This window comes from Nicotiana attenuata, unplaced genomic scaffold (genome assembly GCF_001879085.1).
Source record: "Nicotiana attenuata strain UT unplaced genomic scaffold, NIATTr2, whole genome shotgun sequence".
In the NCBI taxonomy this organism is placed as follows: domain Eukaryota; kingdom Viridiplantae; phylum Streptophyta; class Magnoliopsida; order Solanales; family Solanaceae; genus Nicotiana; species Nicotiana attenuata.
The window spans coordinates 52,214-77,124 of record NW_017672104.1 but is presented as its reverse complement, the minus strand read 5'-3'; the positions used below and the strand labels follow the sequence as shown (position 1 = coordinate 77,124).

Sequence of the window (24,911 nt, the reverse complement as noted above, 5' to 3'; positions counted from 1 at the left end):
AAATAATTGGTGTTTTATTCTTGCATGATTGAATTCGATTTAGAAACAACCCTAATCTTATATAATATAGCACATAGCTCATCCCAAAAATTCTAGCAGCACTAATTTAATGCATCCTTTTAATCTTTTAATTCTTTTTAAGAATTTTCATAAAACACTACAGTTTAGAGCCTAATTATCATACGTAACTATAGTTTGGTCAATTTTATCATTTGTGCAATGAATATAACCAAGCAAAATACAAAAATTCAAAAATATAGAATAACAGAGCTTTAATTGAGAGTCAAACTCAAGACCTCCGCTTACTAAGCAGGTACTCTAACATTGTTGCTCTTTTGTTTTAGTTCGAAACAGTTGATCTCTTGTTTCAGTACAATAAGTAAATTTGCTGTAAAATTTGTTGGTGAAATTACAAATAATTACAGTTGAAAATAAGATGAAGAAAAATAAATAAATATTCTTCAGAGGCGCGGATATCTCGCTCTCTTTAAGGAGATTCAAGCCCACTGCGGTAGCATCTTCACCGGTCCAGCAGTAATACTCTTGATTTGTTCTCTCCAGGATACAACAGCCCAACATGTCGTATGACTCGAACAAACTCTGGACAAGTTGTTGAGTCCAAAGCTCCACCAAAATGAACACCTTCCTTCAACAAAAATAATATTCTCTTTTGTAGAGAATAAGTTGGAGACTTGGATTTTCTCCTTCTCATAACTCTCTTTTTCACTATACCAAGTTCACCTTTTTCATACACACTACCATATTTTTCCCACACCAAACACAAGGAAGAAACACCACTATTTATAGGTGTAGAATTTCTTCCATGAAATAAATAACAAAGTAGTGGCATAATAAAATTATAGAACATGGTTGGTGATTACAAAATTTAACATTAATTGTGTTAGATCATGGCACTAGTGGTTTCAAGAATTACACCAAAATAATGATCATTTTCTTGCCAATTTATAACCACTATCTCACAAGAAATAATGCACTTTACTATTATAATTTTAATATTAAAATGCACTAACACCAACATTCCCCCACTCATTTTAATATTAAAATAAGAGAGTTTACGTTGAAGGGAGACTATTATGCATAATGAAGGTGTGCTCAGCATTGAACCTCCACTTAGTAAAACAACAATCTCTACTCCAGATTCAGTAGTGGTCTCAGACTTGAACTATGACTGCTTTAGGGAAATAAAGTATCACTGCTTACACATAATAATCAAGGTGTTGACATGAGCTTTATTAGCCAGCACATTACGATCTTGTGCTATCCCGGTTTTCATGAGTGTTCTTGAGAACAAGCCCAATTCTCATAGGAAGCGGCCTACTTCCACACTCACATAGGTGAAATCTGTCAAGGGTGCTCCTGTAACTCTAACACTCCACTCATACGAGCTACAGATTTTCACTAAGAGTTAATAAAACTCAACCTCGTAAATAATTACAGGATAAATGCACTTACATCATAGGGATGGAACAATAAAAAAAATAGTGCATTTCAAATCAAGCCATCATATGATTCGTTCTTCCCATTGAACCTGGTTATCGGATCTCTAGTCCCCAGGTTGGGTTTCCTCATATATGACTTATGAGTTTATGGGCTTCAATCCCATCCCCCTCGATGTACTCCAGATCATTCTCTTGCCAAGGCCTTGGTTAGAAGATCTGTAAGATTATCACATAATCAACATTAATAGTATCACTTGTCAAATATGATCTCATAGTACTGTATTTTCTCCTTAGATGTCTGGATTTACCATTGTAATAACGGTTTTGTACTCTACCAATTGCAGCGGTGCTATCACAATGAATCAAAATAGGATGAATTAATTTTTCAAAATAAGGAATTTGAAATATTAAATCTCTCAACCAATTTGCTTCATCACTAGCTGAAGCTATAGCAATTAGCTCAGCCTCCATGGTAGAGTTAGCAATTTTTGTTTGTGTTTTATTTTATTTTCAACAAATAACACCACCTCCCCAAGTAAAAATATAATATGTAGTAAAACAGGAATCACCAGATAAAATGTTCCAATTTGCATCAGAAAAGCCTTCGAGTACAACAAGATATTTATTTTTATAAGATAGCCATAGGTTTTTGTACCAAATAAATACCTCATAACTCTTATTATTGCATGTCAACGTTCATTACCTGGCTTACTTGTAAACCTGCTAATTACTCATACTGCGTATGCAATCTCAAATCAAGTGTAATCAGTCACATATTCTCAAACTTCCAGTTCAGCTAGCATATTCCTTTTGATTTATCACATCATTGTCACTTTGTACAGAAAATAAGTAAATACTTGAATCAAAAGGAGTTACAATATGCTTGCAATGAATAAAATAATTTTTTTTTAAAATTTTCTCAACATAATGTGACTGGTCAAGGAAAATTTCATCACATGTTGTAGTAATTTTTATTCCAAGAATGAAATTTGTCTCATCCAAAATTTTCATGTCAAAATGGCTACTAGGCATAATTTTAGTTTCTCCAATAATATTCATGTTAGAGTCAAAAATTAATAAATCATCAATTTAGAGGCAAACAACAACATGTGAGTTATTCCAAGACTTATCATAGATGCACTTATCACACTTCTTGATTTAATCAACTTTCGCTCATGCATGAATACTCAAATTATTCATGCAAATTTTTTTTTACCCCTACTATTTTTAGCATTATAAAATTTATTTTTCATGAAAAAACATACCACACAGTCATGAAAATATATAAGGTAAAAAAGTTTATACCTTTCCTTCGCTTGAGCTAAGCAAGTAAAAAAATACTTTACCCTTCTATCTCTTAAAGAGAGTGGACTTCTACCTTGTTTCAACTGCATAAAAAAAATTGACTCTCCTTAAAATTGTTGGTGAAATTACAAGTAATTACAGTTGAAAATAAGATGAAGAAAAATAAATAAAAATTCTTCAGGCTGAGGCGCGGATATCTCGCTCTCTTTAAGGAGATTCAAGCTCACTGCGGTAGCATCTTCACCGGTCCAGCAGTAATACTCTTGACGTGTCCCCTCCAGGATACAACAGCCCGACAACGTCGTATGACTCGAACAAACTCTGGACAAGTTGTTGAGTCCAACGCTCCACCAAAATGAACACCTTCCTTCAACAAAAATAATATTCTCTTTGTAGAGAATAAGTTGGAGACTTAGATTTTCTCCTTCTCATACTCTCTTTTTCACTACATCAAGTTTACTTTTTTCATACACAGTACCATATTTTCCCCTCACCAAACACAAGGAAGAAACACCACTATTTATAGGTGTAAAATTTCTTCCATGAAATAAATAACAAAGTAGTGGCATAATAAAGTTATGGAACATGGTTGGTGGTTACAAAATTTAACATTTAGTGGATAATTAGTGGTAGATCATGGCACTAATGGTTTCAAGAGTTACACTAAAATAATGACCACTTTCTTGCCAATTTATAACCACTATCTCACAAGAAATGATGCACTTTAATATTAAATTGCACTAACACCAACAAAATTTAAATATATTTGCGAATGATAATTCTCTGAAAGTATAGCTACGAATGATAAATAAAATATATATATATATTTGTTGTGTCGCGTAATTTTTTCATTCTTTTTCTAGACGTGACAATTTCATACGACTAGCCTCTGATATTTTTGTTGTTGAAATTTTTTAATTTATGACATTTTGCCGCGTCCTACTTCGTCAAACATGTTGCGATTTTTATAGTTGTAGCTGTGAGAAAGAGCACGAATTCAAATTTGATCGAACCCCATGTAGATACCAGATAACAAGTGGAAAAGGAAAGAAAAGAAAAAAAAATCTATATAGTCCCCATCATGGCCTTTGGGAAATGTACTTTAATATACATCTAGAACTTTTTGAAGGAATATTGGATTGCAAGTCTAAACTGAACGAATAACTTCCAATTCAATTCTTCAAACTCTTTTGTGGTTGTAATTATTATGTAAACTCCTATATATGGAGTACTTATTGGAATTCAAGTACAAGGATAGAAATGATCAAACAACAATTGCACCTGTTCATTTTATCTACACCCCATGATTTTTTCTTTTCCATCCTTCGTTTCACCACTCCATTAAAAAACAATAAAGGTAGAAGAAAGGAAGTATCTTGATGGCATGCAGTTAAATTAAAGTGGTCCTTGCCCTAGCATAATTCACTATTAAAATAAAGAACACAGTTGACATTATTACACAAATTAAAAAGGTAAAATGATGAGCCCACAATAAAATTATAATTCAACTGCTAGCTAGCTTTTGGCTGCATGCACTTGGATCCTACTGCAAACTGAATTATTCTTTCTTCGTCCATACATATTCTAATATGTTACGTGGACTAAGGATTCGACGGTTATGGAGGCATTATTATATTCAATATAAATTTTGTCACTGCTCATAAAGATTAGTAGAAGAATCTCCTTAATATTTAACTATTTCTTAAAGATGTTGACCAACTTACCGACCAACTTTGGTCGGTATTTTTTTTAAAATAAATGTAAAATATTTTTTTTTCCAGTTTCCGTCCAAGCTAGACGGTTTTTGGTCGCTTTTTTTTTTGCCGACCAACGTTGGTCGGAAAAATTTGGTCGGTTTTTTCCGTATTTCTAATAGTGTATAAAGTGTAATGTATTGATCTACTAAAAGAGTTGTCATTCCAGCTGCTTCCAGTGATGAACCCTTCCAGTAATAAGCCCAATAAAAATGGCCCAATAGAAAATATGGCCCAAGTCCAAGTCTTCTTTACAGATCAAAACAAAAGAACATATTAACACATTTCGGACCAAACAAAGCTAACCTTAAAAACATCAAACTACTTCTTCGTCTTCTCTAACTTTCTCAGAAACTAGGGTAACACCAACATAATATTTGCTCTGTGAAATCTAACATCGAAAATGATTTTAACTTCTTTTTATTGTATAAATGAGGCTTTTTTTCTTCGAAATAACAATGAAATCTACAAATGCCGCATAGTAGCATTGGATCCCATAGATGGTAGCAAGACAGCCCCATGTGTGGTTAGTCCCAAAAAAATATATGGAGATGTTTGGCTTTTGGGGAACGTGCATTGTTTTTGGCCACTGTTTTACGTAATTTAAAAGCCATCTGCCTTTTACTTAAAAGAAAAAAATCAATGGATTAATTAAGAAAAAAACGAAAAGGAAAAAGAAAAAAGAACTGATAGATATAATCTTTCAGATCTCGAGTTGGAGAATTCAAAGGAGTTTGTGCAAAACTGTTCCAGTCTTAATTATTTTTTACTAAACAATAAGTGTGCTCGATATTCTTAAAATAATTCTTACATTAATAAATGAATTTGCGTGCATAGGGTAGTGAAGGAGGAATCTATGCAAAGTGATGTTCGTATGTGGTCGGAGACTCGATCGGACATATAATCAAATCTTAATTACTGTATTTATAAGATACTACGAAAACTTTGGAAACCATATATATGTTCTTGCGCCTATGTAAATGTTATGGTTATAATATTATATTGATTGAAAATTACAATGTGCACAAGAAGCTAAGTCAGGCAAACACACAAGTATTAAACTTCTTTATCCCTCTTGTAGAATAACAGTTGGTTATACTATAAGCTTCCTTAAATGATAGATTCATAATTTCAAAATAAGATAAATTATTAGTTATTACAATTGGTACAGGTGACACATTGATGTTAATGTTTTTTTTACATTAACTGTTAGAGGCGGGCATACATGGTAGGGAGAGGTGTTACCGGCAAAAACTTTATATATATATTTGACCGAGCTGGTCAGACTTGCTTAGTCAAAGAAACTTACACATTACCGACCAACTTTGGTCGGTAATGTGGACCCAATTTTTAGAATTTTAATAGTTATATTATTATTTAAAATGTTTTATAAAATTTAAAGAAATTTTATTTAAATTTACTGACCAACGTTGGTCGGTTAATGCATGGGAAGCATTTACCGACCAACTTTGGTCGGTATATTTTAATTTCTGGAAAATAACCGACCAAAGTTGATCGTTTATTAGGTCAACATTGGTAAAAATTACGAATCACTTTTATATTTACTATCTAAATAATATAAATGTAATCCGTTAACACTTTTGTAATACAAATAATGAATACACTAACATATACTACAACATGCTATATATGTAGTTAAATATATATATATATATATATGTAGTTAAAGTAGTACAACGAAGCGTGTTAATATTCAACGTTGCATCTAAGTAAGTTATAAGTCGATGAATCAATTTACAAATAGATATATTTGATGATAAATTATACTATACTAATTAGATCTGCACAAGTCTATCCATAAAAGAACCCGACCCTGTGGCAGTAAGTTTATCCTGATAATGTTCTAACACTATGTAGGTAAATAATGTTTGTAAGTTATGCTAACTTTTGAATTTTTTAAACACTATGTAGGTAAATAATCCAAATAATGGTGTAAACCAATTTTTGAAAGATATATCTTGGGGACCTGGGCTTGAGGTCACAACAATGTCTAAGTACGTTGTGAATGGTTATAAGTTCCACAGAGGATTGCTCTAAAAATAAAAATAGCAACAACAACGGAGTGTGGGTTCAAGGTGGCGATGGCAACCAAGTTGGAGATATTGATTATTATGGTGTGCTCAAAGAAATAATAAAACTAGAATATACAGGTTGGCCATATAAGAAATTGATACTCTTTAGATGCAAGTGGTTTGACCCAAATACAATAAGAGGTACAAGAGTACACAACCAATACAACATAATTGAGGTTAATCATACGAGGGAGTATGATCACTATGATCCTTTCATAATTGCACATAATGTTAGGCAAGTGTATTATGCTCCTTATCCATTGCGGCGGAATAAGTCCGATTGGTGGGTTGTAATAAAAACTAAGCCTGTAGGTAGGGTGGAAGTCGAGAATGTGTTAGATGTTGCATAGCAAAACGATATCTCCAGTGTTCACCAAATAGTGGACGATCAGTTAGAAAATGATTTGGAACATCCTGAACGCATATTGGAAGAAGTTGATATAAATGAAGTAACAATTATAGAGAATGAGGACGAATAATCAATTGATGAAGCTCAAACAAGTGAGGACGAAGAATTCTCGGGTGAGGAACAAACGTCGATGAGCTTTAAAAAGTTGATTTTTAAAGCACTCTCGTTTTATAGCTAGTTTCTTATATGTTTCAATCTAAATATGTATTATATTATGCAGATGGCAGGCAAGGGTCAAGGTAACAATGACCCTACTGGTTCTCGGGGTTGAGAAAAGGCTAGGAAGGGAAAGAGGAGGGTAGATAATAGTACTCCCTATTTTCCACCCTCTTTAGAGATGCCTATGTCTTATCCTCCACCCCACGGCTATACTGAGCTGTCACAGCATCACGAGCCCTACACCTTCATCCTGATACTAGGTATTTCATCACAGGGCCACAGGACTATACGTCCGACATACAGTCCAGATGCCTCACGGCCACGTGGATCGCAGCCATCTGCATCGTAGCCATCTATATCACAGCCACATGGATCGCATCCATCCATGTCACAGCCACTCGGGTCACAGCCGTCAGTATCACAGCCACTTGGGTCGCATCCAGCTATGTCGTAGTCACAGGGATCGCAACCATCTTCATCAGCGACTCCATCTATTTCAGACCTTTGCCTGCGAGCCAGTAGCTCTGAACCCCCTACACCGTCCACACATGCCTATGATACACATGCTTCGGACAATGATGACGAGGAAGTGCATTATGATCAATATGGCAGGACCATCATAGTCCATGAGGGTGATGGGTGAGAGTTATTTGTTATTTTTGCGTTTATTGTTTTGTAACATTTTTACTAAGACATTAATGTGTTTTTATTGTTTAATTGCAGGTTCATTCTGAGTAATAAGACTACGAGGATAATCACCAGTGCCATCAGAAAGCTTTATGATGGCCCTTATGCGACTTGGATTGATTTCCCATTCTTGTTGAAGGAGCAAATTTTCAATCAATTTAAGGTATAAATGTTCTTTTAAGCAGTTTAATAATTTATATTTATGATGTTTCCATATAATATTTAACTTTTAAAATACAGAGCAAGTGTGTATGGGAATACTGCTATAGCGCGAAAGTGGCTGCAAATTTTCATCATAAAGCTCGCAAGAGATTGGCGGATGCTTTCTCCGATGATGGAAAGAAGAACAAGAGGCCTGGCTGGTTACTTCAGAATTTATGGGATGATTTGCAAAGGCAATGGCTTACCGCAGACTTCTTAGAGAAGAGCGAAAAAGGAAAGAAAGCTCGCGCATCCGAGAAGGGAGGCTCCTTGCACACTGGAGGTGCGATCAGCCTAGGGACAATAAAAAGAAGATTGGTATGTAATTGCTTAAATTATTTTACTTTTCAAAGTATATCTATTCTATTTATTAACTAAATTAATTTGTTTTTAAGAAAAGAAGTCGGCGCATCCAATGAGCCATGATGAGCTATTCAAGGAGATGCATATTGTAAAGATGAAGAAAGAGACGGATCAAGAAAGGTGGGTCGAGGACCGGGCCTCGATGCATATGTAAGCTTTTACTTTTCTTTAAGTATTATAATTTACTTTTATATAAATTTTGAAATACTAATTCAATTTAAATTTTCGTATAGAGTCGCTACCAAAGTAACGTGGAGGAATTCATTCACAGTCATCCACCAGCTGGTGAATCTGGCGAGCCAACCCAACCTTCGGACGAGGATGCTGAAAGAATATGGTTGGAGTCTGTTGGCGGTCCAAAATGGGGGAAGGTATACGGGCTTCCTACTAAAAAGTTCCATCGTTATAAGTGTGGAATGCAAGGAATAGGGACTTCCTCGCAAGGCGAGCAACTTAATAGGGCGAGCCTCTCCGCTATGCGAGAGACTGTGACAAAGCTCACATCCGAGCTAGAAGCGGCCAAGGAAAGAGAAAGGGCTAGAGATGCTCAATTCATTGGCATGCAAGCTCAGATCAGAACTCTCCTATCTACTAGAGCTTTTCCGTTGCCTCGGTCTCGTGAGTCATCGCTAGAGATTCGACCTCCACATGATCGTTCCTCCCGTCCTGCTCTTAATCGTTCCTCCCGTCCTCCCGTGGTAGTTCCTCCCGTCCTTCACAAGACCCTTCTCTATACCGTCTTGTAGATGAAAGTTCATCAGGCGATGATAATGATGTTGTACAAAACACCCCTTGAGTTTTATATACTTTGACCTAGACAAATAGAACCAGTTTTGAACTTGTTGTAACTAGTTTTAACTTGGTTTTGGATTGTTATGTTCAATTGAACTTTAATTTGTTGTTGTTGTTGTTATTGTTATTCTGTTGTTGTTGTTGTATTGGTATATGCTGGCAGGTGGTGTAGCTACCAAAACAGGCATTTTCTGCCAAAATTATACCCAGAAAATCGACCAAAGTTGGTCGGTTTTTAATTAAAAAAATTTTACTACAAATTACCGACCAAAGTTGGTCGGTATTCATTAAAAAAAATTATGAAGAACCGACCAAAGTTGGTCGGTTAATGAACAAGGAATTCCTAGAATTCAACATTACCGACCAACTTTGGTCGGTATTGTTAAATTTTAATTTTTTTTTAAAAAATACATATTTTCCTTTACCGACCAACGTTGGTCGGTAACTTTTTAAATTTATTAATAAATAAAAAAATATAAAATACATACACCGACCAACTTTGGTCGGTAAAATTAAATTAATAAAATATATTTCCGACCAAAGTTGGTCGGTAAGTCATTAAAATTCTTCAGATGGTCGTTTTAATATACCGACCAACATTGGTCGGTATACTAAAACGACCATCAAAATAACGACCAATCGTGTTTGGCCGCGTTTTGGTCAGTAATTGGCCATAACCGACCAAAGTTGGTCGGTTTTTTGGTCGGTAATTACCGGATTTCTAGTAGTGATACTTGTAATTATTTATCTTTTGTATTTATCTTCTATTCAGTTATAGGGAAAAAAATTAGTTATAGAATAGTCAGTAGTAGAATGCCACTTGGCCTTTCTGTTTTTACCCTAGATCCCTTTCTTCCTTGTATTTATACATCAACTCTGTACAACAGATATTCATTCAATACAGAAGGAAAATTCTCAACGTTGATTTCTTTACTTTTCTACATGGTATCAGAGCAGGTTTAAATCTGCTCCTAAACATTTCAAAATCTATCACATAATCTTTATCATTTTCCTTCCTTCATTTACTCAGCAATGGGTTCTACTGAAACCCCTGACAATTCTTTTTCCACTACGCGAGTTACTGCACTTGCAGCTTCTCTTATAGCAGGAATTGTTGACTCAGCTCTCCCCTATTACCTTCATCCCTCAGATTATCAAGGGATGAACTTGGTTTCTTCAGTCTTTGATGGCAAAGGCTATGAAGGTTGGAGGAGAGTTATTATGATTGCTCTCTCTGCTAAGAACAAACTAGGGTTCATTGATGGATCCCTAGTTGTCCCTGAGGCAAATTCTGGACTGCAAAAAGCTTGAGCTCGTAGCAATGATATGGTCTTCTCTTGGCTGTTGAACTCCTTGTCAAAAGAAATAGCTGAAAGTGTGCTCTATTCTCATAGTGCAAAAGCTTGTGGAGTGACCTGGAGGACAGGTTTGGTCAGACAAATGGAGCAAAGCTGTTCTAATTGCAAAAAGAACTTAGTGGTGTGGTGCAAGGGAACACAAGTGTGTCTACTTACTTCACTAAGATGAAAAGCCTTTGGGATGAACTTGATGCACTTAATACATTCTCTGCTTGTGTGTATGATTGTGAGTGTGGGGCTAAGGCTAAGTCACACAAAGCACATCAAGATAAAAGACTTCTGCAATTCCTAATGGGTCTAAATGACACATTCATTGGGCCAAGGAGCAACATATTCCTATCTTCCCCTTTACCCTCTATAGGACAAGCTTATTCTCTAGTCATTCAAGATGAAAAACAAAGAGAAATACATGCTACACCAGCTTATCCTGGGGAATCAACTTCTTTTATTGCTAACAATCAGGCAGCAAACTTCAAAAGGTTCAAGGATAATAGAGGTAGAAGGGTTTCCTCAACTCTAAGAAGGCTACTGGTATTTGTGCCTACTGTAAAAATCCAGGTCATACCATTGATCAATGCTACAGAATTCATGGTTTCCCAACTGAGATTTAGTTTACAAATCAGAGAAAGTTTCAAGGAAAAGGACAAGTGCAAGCAAGTAATGTTTTCAGCTCAAATGAAGAAAGTGTGCAAACAGGTAATACTGCAAAAAGTGTTAAGTCTCTTACCTAAGAAAATGTAGCAGAATTGCTGCAGCTTCTTCAACAGGTGAAGTTGGGACAACAGAGTGCAAGCACCTCTGAACCTTCAGCCAATGTGAGTTGTGCTGGTATGACAAAATTCTTTGATTCTTATGCTTGTTTCATTGAAATTAACAGCAATTCATGGATATTAGATAGTGGAGCAACAGAGCATATGTGTTTCAACAAAGAATTCTTTATTCAACATAAAGCCTTACCTAAACCCCTTATGGTTAAGCTTCCAAATTCCTATAGAGTTAAGGTGACACACTCAAGTTTAGTTTCTTTGTTTCCTAATATGGTTTTACAAGATGTTTTGTATACGCCATCTTTCAGACATAACCTTTTATCTGTACATAAATTGTGCAGACAACTCAAGAAGTATGTCTTATTCACCCCTTATTCTTGTATTCTATTGCATGGCCCTTCACTGAAGAGCCCTATGGATATTGGTAAAGAAGAGGGAGGGCTTTACATTCTCAAATCTAGCCATTCAGCAGCTGCCTCTAGGAATCTATCTAAGTATAGTAGTTTTTCTGTTTCAAAAAGGAATGCACATTCCAATGTTGTTTTTAATTTCTGTTTTGTCTTTTCTGATCCTAATGTAAAAGAAAAGTTATGGCACTATAGATTAGGCCATTTACCATTGAGTAATATGAAGAAAATCTCATCAGATTATGTTCCTTCTTGTTCCAGTTTTTCTAGTCCTTGTTCTATTTGCCCTATGGCAAGACAATCTAAGCTTCCATTTCCCACAAGTTCTATATCAACCAAGAATGCTTTTGAAATGATACATGTGGATACCCGGGGACCTTATAGCACCTCTACTTATGATGGTTTTAACTATTTCCTCACCAATATGGATGATTTTACTGGAGGTACATGGATTTACTTATTAAGTATCAAATCTAATGTTTTTACGGTTCTCAAGTCCTACTTAGCAATGGTAGAAAGGCATTTTCACACAAAGGTACAAATTGTTAGAACAGACAATGCTTTTGAGTTGGGCAGTGGTAAAATACAATCAGAATTTTTTCAATCCTAAGGAATTATACACCAAACCACTTGTGTACATACTCCACAACAAAATGGAGTTGTGGAGAGAAAGCATAAGCATTTATTAGAAACTTCCAGGGCTTTATTATACCAATCACAATTACCCATAACATATTGGGGGGGATTGTCTACTCACTGATACCTATTTAATCAATAGATTTTCTTCAAGAATTTTACAATATAAAATACCTTATGAGATACTTTTCAGAACCAAGCCAAACTACTCCATGTTAAGGTGTTTTGGTTGTTTATGTTTTGCTTCTACTCGTCCATATCACAGAACCAACTTTGCACCTAGGGTTGTAGCTTGTGTCTTATTAGGCTATCCACATGGTAAGAAAGGTTATAAATTGCTTAATCTCAAAACTATGAGAACTTTCATCTCAAGGGATGTTGTGTTTCATGAGGAATCTTTCCCTTTTGCTACAATTAATTCCAATCTTTCCTCTAATCCTTCTTGCCTACTGCTAACTTCCATCCTACTTATGTGCCTATTTCAGAGGTTACACCAGTTATTCCCTCTTCTCATGCTTCCAACACACCACTCACCTCACCAGTCTTTACTCTTCCTACTACCTCACCTACCTCATCTCCTCTTCCTACAGCACACCTTACCTCTAACTATACCTCAGAATCTTGTTCTCCATCACATAGTCCTATCCCTCTGTTTCCTTCTTCTAGAAATGAACCTCACTTAGAAAATCTCATCAGAAAGTCTTCCAGGCCACACATTCCTCCTGCCCATCTCAAGGATTACATTTGCAATGCCCTACATCTCACAAATGTGAGCACTTCCTGTTTCCTCACTCCTGTGACACCTCATTTTGTTTCTTTTAGTGGTCTCTCTTCTACCAACCAACATATGTTCAATTCTCTTTCTAATCTTCATGAACCTGTTAGTTTTACACAAGAAGCCCACCATCCAGGGTGGCAGGAAGCTATGGCAAAGGAGATTGAGGCTCTTGAGCTCAATAAGACTTGGGATGTGATAGAGTTACCACCAGGGAAGAAGGCTTTGCCATGTAAGTGGGTTTACAAAATTAAACAACACTTCGATGGTTCTGTGGAAAGATTGAAAGCCAGGTTGGTTGTAAGGGGAGACATCCAGAGAGAAGGTATAGATTTTGATGAAACGTATTCCCTTGTGGTGAAGATGACCACAATAAGGTGCATACTAGCTACAACTGTTAAAAAGGGATGGGGTCTCTATCAATTAGACGTGAATAATGCCTTTTTACATGGAGATTTAAATGAAGAGTCTACATGAAATTTCCAACAGGTATCACACCACCTTCTCCTAATCATGTTGCAAATTAAAGAAATCTCTATATGGACTCCGACAAGCTTCTCGTCAGTGGTATGCTAAGCTTACTACAGCCTTGAGTTTTAAAGGTTTCACTCACTCTATGAATGGCTATTCATTATTCTTCAAAAAGACAGGTTCCTCTATCTCTATTGTTGCAGTATATGTAGATGACATTCTATTAACAGGTAATGATGATGCTGATCTGCATGCTTTAAAAGAGTTTCTCAATCGGGAATTCAAAATTAAGGATCTTGGTTTCTTTCATTTTTTTCTTGGCATGGAGGTAATTAGAGAACCTCAAGGATTGATTCTATCCCAGAGAAAGTTTACTCTGGATCTGTTGCACAAATTAGCATCTTTGCATTTGTCTCCTGCCTCCTCAGCTCTTGACTCTTCTATCAAATTGCTCGCCAAAACAGGGGATCCTGTGAAAGATCCGACCTTATATCGTCATCTTCTGGGTAAGCTTAATTATCTCACCAGTCCTGACCTGTCTTTCACCGTCCAACACCTCAGTCAATACATGCAAGACCCACGCCAACCACATCTTTATGCTGCTTATCGAGTACTCCGTTATCTTTTGAAAGATCCAGGCCTTGGTCTTTTTTATGTCTGCCTCACCTTCATTTCAGCTCCTCGCTTTTGTTACTCCGATTGGGGCACCTGTCCTGAATCCCGCCGGTCAGTCAGTGGTTTTTACATCTCCCTGGGCTTTTCTCCTATTTCTTGGAAGTCCAAGAAACAAACTTCCATCTCTCTTAGTTCTGCTGAGGCAGAATACCGTTCCATGAGACAGGTAGTAGCTGAGTTCACTTGGTTGGTTCGCCTCTTTGAAGATCTGTCCATCCCAATTTCTTTACCTATTCCTCTTCATTCTAATAGTCAAGCCGCACTTCATATCGCAAAAAAACCCGTGTTCCATGAATGCACCAAGCATGTAGAAATCAATTGTCACTTTGTGCGACAACAATTTCTTGCTGGGCTTATCTCTCTTTCTTTTGTTCAATCTGATTCTCAGCTTGCAAATCTCTTCACTAAACCTCTCACCAGTCCTCTTCATCGGAATCTATTGAGAAAGTTGGGTGTTCGTACCTCCCCCTCCAACTTGAGGAGGGGTGTTGGTGTTACCCTAATTTCTGAGAAAGTTAAAGAAGACGAAGAAGCGGTTTGATGTTTCTAAGGTTAGCTTTGTTTGGTCCGAAATGTGTTAATATGTTCTTTTGTTTTGATCTGTAAAGAAGACTTGGACTTGGGCCATATTTTCTTTGGGCCATTTTTATTGGGCTTATTACTGGAAGGGCTCATCACTGAAAACAGCTGGAAGGACAACTCTTCTAGAAGATCAGAATACATTACACTTTATACTTGTAATTATTTATCTTTTGTGTTTATCTTCTATTCAGTTATAGGGAATAAAAATTAGTTATAGAATAGTCAGTAGTAGAATGTCACTTGGCCTTTCTGTTTTTACCCTAGATTCCTTTCTTCCTTGTATTTATATATCAACTCTGTACAGCAGATATTCATTCAATACAGAAGGAAAATTCTCAACGTTGATTTCTTTACATTTCTACATATTATGAGTATAGTCTAAGCAGCTCAAGGGGCTCTCCTGATTGAATAATTACTTAATTTACCCGATCGTAAAAGGAAAAAAAAATTAAGTTCCTACGAAAAAAAAAAGATTTGATATCAGTATATTCATAGTTCAACATTGTGATTTGTGAATGTGCGAGCAAAGTTTCAGAGGGGAAATTGATTAAGAAAAAAAATATATGTCAAGTATAAGAATATTAACGATGTGAGATCATTTTCAGAAAAAGCATATAAATTAACGAAAGCAATCAGTATCACAGCGTTAAGAGTATCATGTTGAGAGTCAGTGACTGACCTAGAATTTTACACAAGCGGGTTCAACTAAAAACAACTTTAACCAATGATAGGGTTGTACGGAAAAGCAAAATTTGTCCGGCGCTTCTTTTTTGGGTTCATAATGCTACCTTAAAATGAATAATTTAAAAAATATGAGGTCCCAATTCTTCTTCTTTTTTTCAAACAAGTAGTGCAAAACTTTAAATTTTTAACAAAAACGATTGCTTTAACTAAAAATGTTAACAATTTACATATCTAATTTTACATTTTCATTTAAACTTAAAAAAATTCTATTTACACAATTTAGAGCTTTTAGACTCTAATAGATTTAACTAATAACAAAGTTGTTAATTTACAAAAATAATAGGACAAAAAAGAAATTATAACTAAAAATAAGCTGCTAGAAACTGACCCACCCGTGACCTGCTCCGTTACCGACCCGCCCCCTTTAATTCGTTTTAACTCAGTAAAACAAGTTCTTTCGCCAATTCTTCTTCTTTTTCCTCTTTTAATTAGGGTTCTTCATATTTTCCATCTCCCATTAAGTAATTATTCGCTCACGACAAACCTTCAATCTGTCTCTCCATAATTGATATGGAAGTTGGAAAAAGTCAACCACTCAAAGCTAATCTCAAAATGTTAATGTTCAATTTCCTTCACTTCCTAGCTTTAGTATCTGGAAACACTTATACTGTGGAAAGAAGTAGCAGGGGACTACACTTTCTCACATTGATTTAGAGAAGCCAATAGTCACTATTAGAAATTCGGCAAAAACCGATCAAGAAAAACCGATCAATTTTGATCGGTAAAAAAACGGGCCAAAAACCGATTAAAGTTGGTCGGTTGTTCAAAATATTCTAATTTTTAAGTAAAAACGATAGATTTAGCTTTCCCTGTTCTTGAAAATATAATTCCCATTCTTCTTGCTCCTTTTCCAACTCATCCTTTTCAGTATGTATCGAAAACAACCGCCGTAAACTCTCATGTAATGTAATGAGATAAATTTGTTTTACTGGGTTAAAACGAATTGAAAGGGCGGGTCGGTAACTGGGCGGGTTAGTGTTGTAGGGCTGGTCTTTTAAGTTCAGCCAATAAAAGTATTACACGTGGATTAAAAGAATTTTTTTTTTTTCCAATTGAAAGGCTGTTAGAAATAGGGCATGGTTGAGCCAGAAGTTAAACAGTAGGTGCATTTTTATTCAAAAAGGTGGAAGGAGGGCATTATTGTACCAAATTCAATATTTGAGGGGCACTTTAGGCCCTTTTTCGTTAATAATATGTATATTGTGTAATATAATATATATTTCAGTACGGTATCAGTATTTCGATATTTCATTTTAAAATACCAAATACCATACCTAATACCAATACTTTTTAAAACTTAAACCAAATTACCATATTGAATACCAAATACTAAAAGGTACGGTAATTTGGTAATTCAGTATTTACCAAATGCACAACCCTAGCTATGTCCCCCTACTTATTAGGCCCGCGTGCACTTGTGATGCGTAGCGTGACTCATAACATAACTATGCAAAAAATGCTGCTATCTAACGAGATAAGAACTCCCAACCCCTTATTTGACTGAACCCGCTAAACCATCTGTCCACAAGATCTGCTTGTGTCAAGCAGGTTCAAAGAACGTTTATATACTCATTTTACAGAAATTAACCTATAAAATATCAAAAAAATTCAACATAGCGATTCATTTGAACCTTCTTGGGTCCGCCCTGTTAAGAGTAGCTAATTAACCCAACCAACATTACTGAATACTCCGTGTGTTTTAGGCTTTTAGCGTGATATTCTTTTAAATTTGAAATTCTAAAATCTGTTTATTTTAAATAAACACGTTTTTCTCAGAAGTACTTTTCAAAAAAGTACTTTTGGTTAGAAGTGATTTGTTTTTGACCAATTAATTTGAAAATCACTTTTGAACAACAATTAGTGTTTGGCCAAACTTTTAAAAAGTGTTTCTAAGTGTATTTTTCTCAAAAATGCTTTTCAAAAAAGTACTTTTGGAGATAAGCTATTTTTTTTCTTCTCCAAAACTGCTTCTGCTTCTACTCAAAAGCACTTTTTACCCTTCAAAAAACTTGGCCAAACACCTTAATTTTGGCAAAAAACACTTTTGACCATAAAAGAAGCTCGTCCGAACAGGCTATAACGCCTTGATTCTTAAAAGTGTGCATTAAACAAAGAAAATAGAGGGAAATGTATATCTTGAACTTCTACCACGCTTTTATACTTTTTCCATTATTTTTCAATAAATGATTATGCTTTAAGATTTTATTTTGACAATAAAAGCTATAGTCCTTATCACGAGTGCTTCAGCTTTCCACATGATTATACAGTAGCTTGCCAGAATCTATTACTAGTAATTTGGAACGCAATTTCTTCCACCTAATTAATTCGCTTTGATCCTATAATAATTTATTTTTATATGTATGCCAAACATAACGAAAACAAAAGATGATTACACATTCAATATCTTTATCGGAGAAGATTGCGATAATATTAGAGTTACATCTATTAATTCGTTCGTGAGAAAAATGTCAGCATGATTTAAGAGGGAACTGGATATGTTTTTGTGTCTTCATGTTATTTTGAAGTTGCTTTATAATTATTTTACAGGGTCGGGTAAAAAAGAATATTAATAAAGAAGAGAGAACACTACTTAGGAAATTAAGTCACGGGACTAAAATATTCGTTATCTAAAGTTTTCTAATCACAATCCTTTAATCTTTGTAACATGATAATTTCGTTCAACTGGCCGCATTACTGAAAAATAAACAACCCTTATCCATAAAACCGGAAATACATTGTCCAAAGATAAAAATAACAATTACTACACCTCAATCTCAAACTATTAAACACACAAGCAAGTAGAATACGAATGCTAGGCTTAACCATCCATATTAACATTTTTTTTTACATGCACACAAAAAAAATATAAAAAAAATAATAATGATAAATAAACGGATCGTGAAGGCCAACATACAAGTCGATCCAACATGTACTTTAACGGAGTTTTACTTCTTCAAGACACTGCAATTGATGAGAGTCGCCAGTTAGGCTATTTGGTAATTGGTAGTATTCGACTATATATAACTCTTGCGGAAGACAGTTTAGCTTAGGGTATTTACACTAGTAGAAACTATGAAAAAGAATCAACACATTACACACAAATCGCGGGCCGACACTCTTAATTGCTGACAATATAAGATGAAATAATGAAACAAAAAGAAAAGGACAAGACATGATCTGAAAACTTACTTGTACAAATAGGCTGCAATCCCAAGAATGATGATCAGCAAAATGATGTCGATACAAAAGTTTCGACTAGATCTCAACTGGAAAACAACCAAAGTTTGTCAAACAAAGCTCAGGAGTAATCATTGTATCAGTGCATATCACTTACTGCAACTGAATATAGCGCTAATTCAGTTTACCTGGTTAACTGTATCCTTAAGCCTAACGTTGGTATTCTTCAAGTCTGAGGTTGCCTTGTCCACCTATTGAAGTCGAACCATATCAATCTTTAGCTATGTTTCTTTCCATATCAAGTATTACATAAAACAGTTAAGTAACCAACCTTTGTGTCAATCTCATCCATCAGAGGAACTTGTCTATCCAACTCCTGCATGCAATGCATCACATCTTTAGTACCTATGTCAACTGGAATGATATAAAATAGAAACCATGAATGCAGCAAACCTCGTTCATATCACTGGCCATGTTTTTCAAAGTATCCAAGCCTTCTGCTATGACCTCTAAACCTTGGTCCTGTGAGACGTGCAAACTTAAATCTTAAACATAGTCCAGGAAGCAGCAAAGAAGCAGTAAACACAACCTCAATTAAGGGAGAAAAAGCCTCATTCAAAGAATTTCATGATAAACAACCGCAAAAGGACATGCCTGTCTCATTTTCCGCATTTCATACTCTTGCCTGAATTGACTTGACTCTTCAGTTTGTTGAAAATATTCATTGTCAAATTGTCCATCTGTAATCCAAGTACACTCCGTAAGTGATCTAACAATCAGCTATAGCCTACACAAGATGGATTAAATGATACTTTTATTTCATGATAAATTATGCCGTTAAAGGCTCATTTTAGGCACACTTAAACCCTGATGCTAGGTGAGGCTCATGTAGGTGGTTCGCTTCGTTTAGCAAGCTCTTTAGCACAGGTATGCACCTTATCGGCGATAGGCTCTATCTTGAAGAGAGTGGCACTGAACAATAAATATAACTGAAAAAGAGATACATTAATTGTTTAAGAAATGTTATGAGTGTATATGTTACTTCTTAGGAAAAAGAATTAAGACCTTTCATATTAGAAACTAGTCACTTAAGCTGCATTAGAAACTTATAACTGCATCTTTGCATCTAAACAAAATATTAAATTGGGTATTAAACTTAATCTACATGTTTTTTTACTACATAAATTTGAAGTTTTTCATTTAATTTTTAATTAGTTTTTCCTTGCACAACATATAGTATTCTTCTATTTTTTTTCTTCACTGTGTCTTTCTTTCCTGAAGCTCATGCTTTAATTGCGGTACAGATAGAGCCCTAGCAGACCTGGGGCGCTTTTTGCCCTTGACAACACTAAATACACATCAAGAGAACAACTTACAGGAAAATCAGTCAAATGGCAGAAATTATCAATCACCTGAATCAAATTTAATTTCCGTGCGAGAACCTGAAGCTCTCCATCCTCCAGATTGTTTGGATGGAGCTGCAGAGCCATCTGGTATGGCATTTATTCTATCTGGTAGTGCAAGAACCAAATCATTACGGGCAGCAAGTTCTTCACCCGACAGACCTTTGACCTGAAATTGAGGGTTATTTAGTACCAAGGCAACTAATTAGTACCACAAATTACCATATAAATGCAGATTCACTCTTTCAGTAGGGAGGACCAAACAAGAGCAGCAACAGTAGTGAAGATTGCAAGAGATATTGGTTCAAGTAACTGAAAAGTGTGAACATTGCAAGAGATATTAGTTATCAACTAACTGAAAAGAAGATGAACACAGTTCGAAGTGCAACAACCAAAGGTTTCTAAGCTCCATTACTGTCGTCTTTACATTGAGTCCTTGTTTACTCTATAAATGAAGCAAGCAGCTAACAGTTTTGCATATTGAGGTTTAACTCAGACACGTCAGTCAAGACTGAGCAGTACCCACTTGTAACTATACAAAGTACACAGGCTTATAAAGACAAATGTTCTAACATTAATAAGTAGAGAAGTAGAATAACGCAACTTCGCCCCTCGGTCCTTTTCTACTCTACGAAGGAAATGTGCTGCAATGACTAGGTTAAGAAACCCCCTTTTTTTTTTACAAAAATCAGGGTGGACTAGGTTAAGAAACATGTACGGGGCTAGAATACCAGAGCATCAAGATCCACAAGCATTTTGGTAATGTCTACCACCAGTGGCGGAGGCAGAATTTCCCCTAAGGAAGTTCAAAAAAGAAAAAAGTTAAAAAATTTGAAGAGATTATGGACAGTGGGAATTGAACTAGTGAACTCACAAAGGTTTTGAACCCCCTTAACCACTGAGCTATGTTTTTGGCCTATGTCAAGGGGATTCAAAACACAATATATAGAGTTAAAAAATATATTTTGCCTTATATGTGTACCTTCTTGGTAGACATTACCAAAATGCAAAACCTCTGGATTCAGAGGTTTTGCATTGATGGTATAATTTTTCGGCGAAGGGGATTCGGGTGAACCCCCTTCCGCCCCCCTAAATCCGCCCCTGTCTACCACCCCAACCATCTCCAGATGAGTCACAAACTTTTCTGGTCAATTACAATCAGTACCTTCTTGGTTTGTTTTGGGAGGGGGTATATTATCACCTCTATTCTATCCAATAATTTTTGGATATACAGATGAAAGCTTTCAGACTCTTAATCCCTCGATCTGATGGAGTACCATCAATGCAAAACCTCTGAATCCAGCGTTTTGGCATTTTTATCAGATACACTCGTATACTCAGGCCACTTTGCTCAAAATCTTCCAAATTATCTTCAGTTACCTTTTATGTAGCATGGATATGAAATCAGAAAACAATTGATTAATTGTAACAAAAAGAAATCACCTGGAAACTATATAATGTACGTGCAAATATTATGTCACTTCAATCTACCAAAGGAGAAAATAAAAAATAAATTACTGCATACAAGGTATAATTCGTCAATCCCATAGATTCAAGTTATTCTGAAAAACCAAAAGAACAAAATTTTAACATTCTGAAAAAGGATGAAAACTGCATACTGGGTATCTAAATTTATTCGCAAATTTTCACCAATCTCGTTTCTTCCTGCCACTTAGTCAAACAAGAGGAAGCAAATTCTAAGTTTTCATAAATTTCCTTACAATAAAAGGACCTTATTTAATTTTTTCCAAAAGTTGTCTTCAGTACTAGGGCTGTGTGCAATAATTCAAAATTAAAGTTTTCTGAGTCTCTTTGAGCGACTGGGTTTTTATTTCCCCTTATTCTACCACTCAACTTTACTTCTTTGTGCTCTATTTCCATTCTTCTCTCAGCCCTCTTCATCGCTCAAGCTCCCCACGCCCTTAAGACTCTTGTTCTCATAAGATTGACGGCTTCTCTCAGATTGTTCTTGGAATTTCAACCTGCAAATTTCAAGCCAGCAGCCCAACGCAGCATCATCCCTCCCTCCCTCCTCCTCCCTCTCCCTCTCCCACTCTCTCGTAGATAGTCTCTCTTCCTTCAGATTGAAGAAGGAAAATAGCATGACCAATTGCATTTTTTTGTTTGTATACTACTCTGGAAACCCAACATATACCTGGGTCAAATATTCCACCAACCAAAAGTCCAAATCATAATAACCAAAAGGAAACCCAAATTGAGGAACCAAAGAATCCTGTAAGTTAATTAGAATTATTGAAAACTGACTGAATGAACAACCTTATTTTCTAGGCTTAACAAAGTATTTTTGCGATATCAGAAATAGGGAAGCCGTACATGATTGTCCTCAGCAAGTGACATGGTTTCCAGAATTTGAGATGTTAGACTCAAGTAAGATTTGGTGAGCCTTATATTTTTCTTATCTACAGGACAACCAAATTTAGATTTAGAGATTTTAACATGGTATAAAGGAACACTATAAGTCTATTCCTCCAAAATTAAAGCAAATAATGCAACTTGCTGAAATAGTCAGGTACGAGCTCACACAACACCATTAAGCTTAGGAGCATCAGGCTAATAAAAAGGAGACTGCATAGTCCGTGAGTTCATCTGGGTTTTCTAGTAGTTGCTAACCAGGATAGGAGAATTAAAGTCCTACAACTTATCGGACTTTTGTTCCGGAAATAGAAACTTGTAATAATTTGTAGTAAACCTGAGTGCTCATATTGCTGATCAAACTCCCTGTTGCTATCCAAGTGTTCTTTTGAAAAGGACTATCTATAGTATTCTTGAACCATTAAAATGAGGAAAACGAATATTGAAGTTAATGTGCTAATAGTAAATAGTTATCCCCGAAAATGCCCCGCCCGTAAGTTCCTTTGTCTTTGGGGAAAAAATTCTCTTCTTATTTTTAGATTCGAAATTCTTCATTTTTATCTCCCAATTTCCCACTCTTTCTGTGAGGCGATCGAAGAGGCAGCAAAATAGGAACTTTCGATCAGGGAGAGCTCAACAAGGCCGAGACCAAGATGATGTATATTCCAAGGAAGATCGAAGAAGATGAATGAAGGTTTATACCTACCCCTAACTGGCATTATGAATCCAATCCCATCTACGACATTCTGCGTAGATAACCACCCCTCCCCCACCCAATGGACCCTTTTTTCTAGAAGTGATGTAGGATGATCAGTACACATCTTATCCGCACAGCAAATGACCTAACAGTACAATATATATCACTGTCAATCAATCAACTACACCACAATAAAAGGTTAGTTGTGATCCGCTATGTGAATCCTATATCTCCATTCCCCTTTATTACAACGCGTCTTGTAGGCACCTTCTAACCAATTCAACATCCTTGTATTTCAATATTTCATAATATATCATCAACCTATGCAACCCTCGTCTTTTCTACATACTTATGATCATCTATGCTTTTAGAAAACTCACATATTACAAACATACAAATCAAAAAGCACAATTTTAAACCGGCTTCCACTCCCCCTCCGTCCGACATTTTTCTTTATCTTACCTTTCATCAAAATCCAGAACCAGTCAACCAAATCAACAATCTCGAAAGATAAACAGATTATGAAAAAGCAATCCAAGTACAACATATCCCATCAGTTAATTTCCAATATCATTACAGAACAAAATCAGCTAAAAAAAAAGTCAAAGTAAACCACACCTTCCTTACAGCCAACCTCTGCAATTTCGGAACCTCCTCGAGTAACTTGGCTTTAGTTCTCCGAATTTCAGCGTTGATCGCCACAACAGATGCCCTATTTTTCTCATTAGCAGCTGTTTCCGCTTTCTGTAACCGCAAGGAAGAAAAAAAAATTGTGTAAAACTAAACCCTAGAACACACACAGACAAAATGTTAAAAAGGTGAATTATTTACCTGAAGAGAAGCTTCGATGTCGGATTCAACGGAAGAATAGAGACGAGCGAAGGCGTCGTCGCCGGCAACGTTGGAATCCTTATGCTTGTCGATGTCGTACTTGTCATATTTCTTACAGATTGAGTCAACCCGTGTCAGTATATCTATAACGCTCATTTTCCTTCTGATTATTCCACTGCACTTCTTCTTCTTCTATCAGAATTTGTGGAGATCACGAAATAAATACGAACGGGGGATTTTCACTTTGCAGACGGAGAACACACACTTCAAAATACAGACTGGAGTTATTTTCTCTTTTTGTTTTTTTCTAAAAGCATAGGTGTCTGTTTCGGGTTTACGGTTTGGGTTTGGGATTAAATGTTTAATATAGAGAGATTTTTGTTTTAGGCATAGTCATACATAGATTGCCCCCGAGACAATTTGTAGGTATTTGGACATAAAAATTGTAATTTTTGAAAAATTGTATTTTGAGTTAAGTTAGAAAAATAATATTTGGAACTTGAAATATGTTTGGACATACATTTCACTTGAAAAAAAATTTGCATTTTTGTGAGCGGGAAAATTTTTTTCCTGAAAATAAAAATTGGTCTTTGAAAACTCATAACCAAAAATTTTCCGAAAACTTGCAAAATTTTATGGACAAATATATTTTTGAAAAAAAAATGTGTGGACAAACGGGCCTTAGACAAATTGGTGTACGAAATATTACTGGGCTTAATAGGCAAAAAGACTAATGTGCTCAACGAAATTCTGTTCTTGACCCGCCAATGAATATAGATTTTCATCGAAACA

General features: G+C 35.7%; 3 protein-coding genes across 3 annotated transcripts; 2 read left to right on the top strand and 1 right to left on the bottom strand.

Annotated features, from left to right (window-relative positions):
- Window positions 1-10,746: 10,746 nt before the first annotated feature.
- On the top strand, window positions 10,747-13,643 carry LOC109211846. Its single transcript, XM_019375426.1, has 3 exons — window positions 10,747-11,277; window positions 11,337-12,198; window positions 12,877-13,643. The coding sequence occupies exons 1-3, from the start codon at window positions 10,747-10,749 to the stop codon at window positions 13,641-13,643; spliced, it is 2,160 nt and encodes a 719-aa protein (XP_019230971.1).
- Window positions 13,644-13,705: 62 nt separating this feature from the next.
- LOC109211845 (uncharacterized mitochondrial protein AtMg00810-like) lies at window positions 13,706-14,853 on the top strand. Its single transcript, XM_019375425.1, has 2 exons — window positions 13,706-13,733; window positions 13,841-14,853. The coding sequence occupies exons 1-2, from the start codon at window positions 13,706-13,708 to the stop codon at window positions 14,851-14,853; spliced, it is 1,041 nt and encodes a 346-aa protein (XP_019230970.1).
- Window positions 14,854-18,310: 3,457 nt separating this feature from the next.
- Window positions 18,311-24,470, bottom strand: LOC109211853 (syntaxin-71-like). Its single transcript, XM_019375437.1, has 9 exons — window positions 24,120-24,470; window positions 23,907-24,032; window positions 20,228-20,387; window positions 19,470-19,555; window positions 19,269-19,337; window positions 19,147-19,191; window positions 19,004-19,066; window positions 18,828-18,904; window positions 18,311-18,599 (listed from the first exon to the last, which is right to left on the bottom strand). Exons 1-9 carry the CDS (start codon window positions 24,273-24,275, stop codon window positions 18,584-18,586), a joined length of 798 nt encoding a protein of 265 aa, XP_019230982.1. The 5' UTR covers window positions 24,276-24,470; the 3' UTR covers window positions 18,311-18,583.
- Window positions 24,471-24,911: the final 441 nt, after the last annotated feature.

What these genes read in the sequence shown, in the direction of transcription:
- LOC109211846 (XM_019375426.1), top strand. Translation starts at nt 10,747, where the DNA reads ATGAAAAGCCTTTGGGATGAACTTGATGCACTTAATACATTCTCTGCT. An exon ending in TGAAGAAAGTGTGCAAACAG is followed by an intron (nt 11,278 to 11,336) that starts GTAATACTGCAA and finishes GAATTGCTGCAG; the next exon opens with CTTCTTCAACAGGTGAAGTT. An exon ending in TATGGATGATTTTACTGGAG is followed by an intron (nt 12,199 to 12,876) that starts GTACATGGATTT and finishes TGCCTATTTCAG; the next exon opens with AGGTTACACCAGTTATTCCC.
- LOC109211845 (XM_019375425.1), top strand. Translation starts at nt 13,706, where the DNA reads ATGGACTCCGACAAGCTTCTCGTCAGTG. An exon ending in CGACAAGCTTCTCGTCAGTG is followed by an intron (nt 13,734 to 13,840) that starts GTATGCTAAGCT and finishes CTATTGTTGCAG; the next exon opens with TATATGTAGATGACATTCTA.
- LOC109211853 (XM_019375437.1), bottom strand. Translation starts at nt 24,275, where the DNA reads ATGAGCGTTATAGATATACTGACACGGGTTGACTCAATCTGTAAGAAA. An exon ending in TGGCCAGTGATATGAACGAG is followed by an intron (nt 19,192 to 19,268) that starts GTTTGCTGCATT and finishes CATTGCATGCAG; the next exon opens with GAGTTGGATAGACAAGTTCC. An exon ending in TGGATGAGATTGACACAAAG is followed by an intron (nt 19,067 to 19,146) that starts GTTGGTTACTTA and finishes CGACTTCAATAG; the next exon opens with GTGGACAAGGCAACCTCAGA.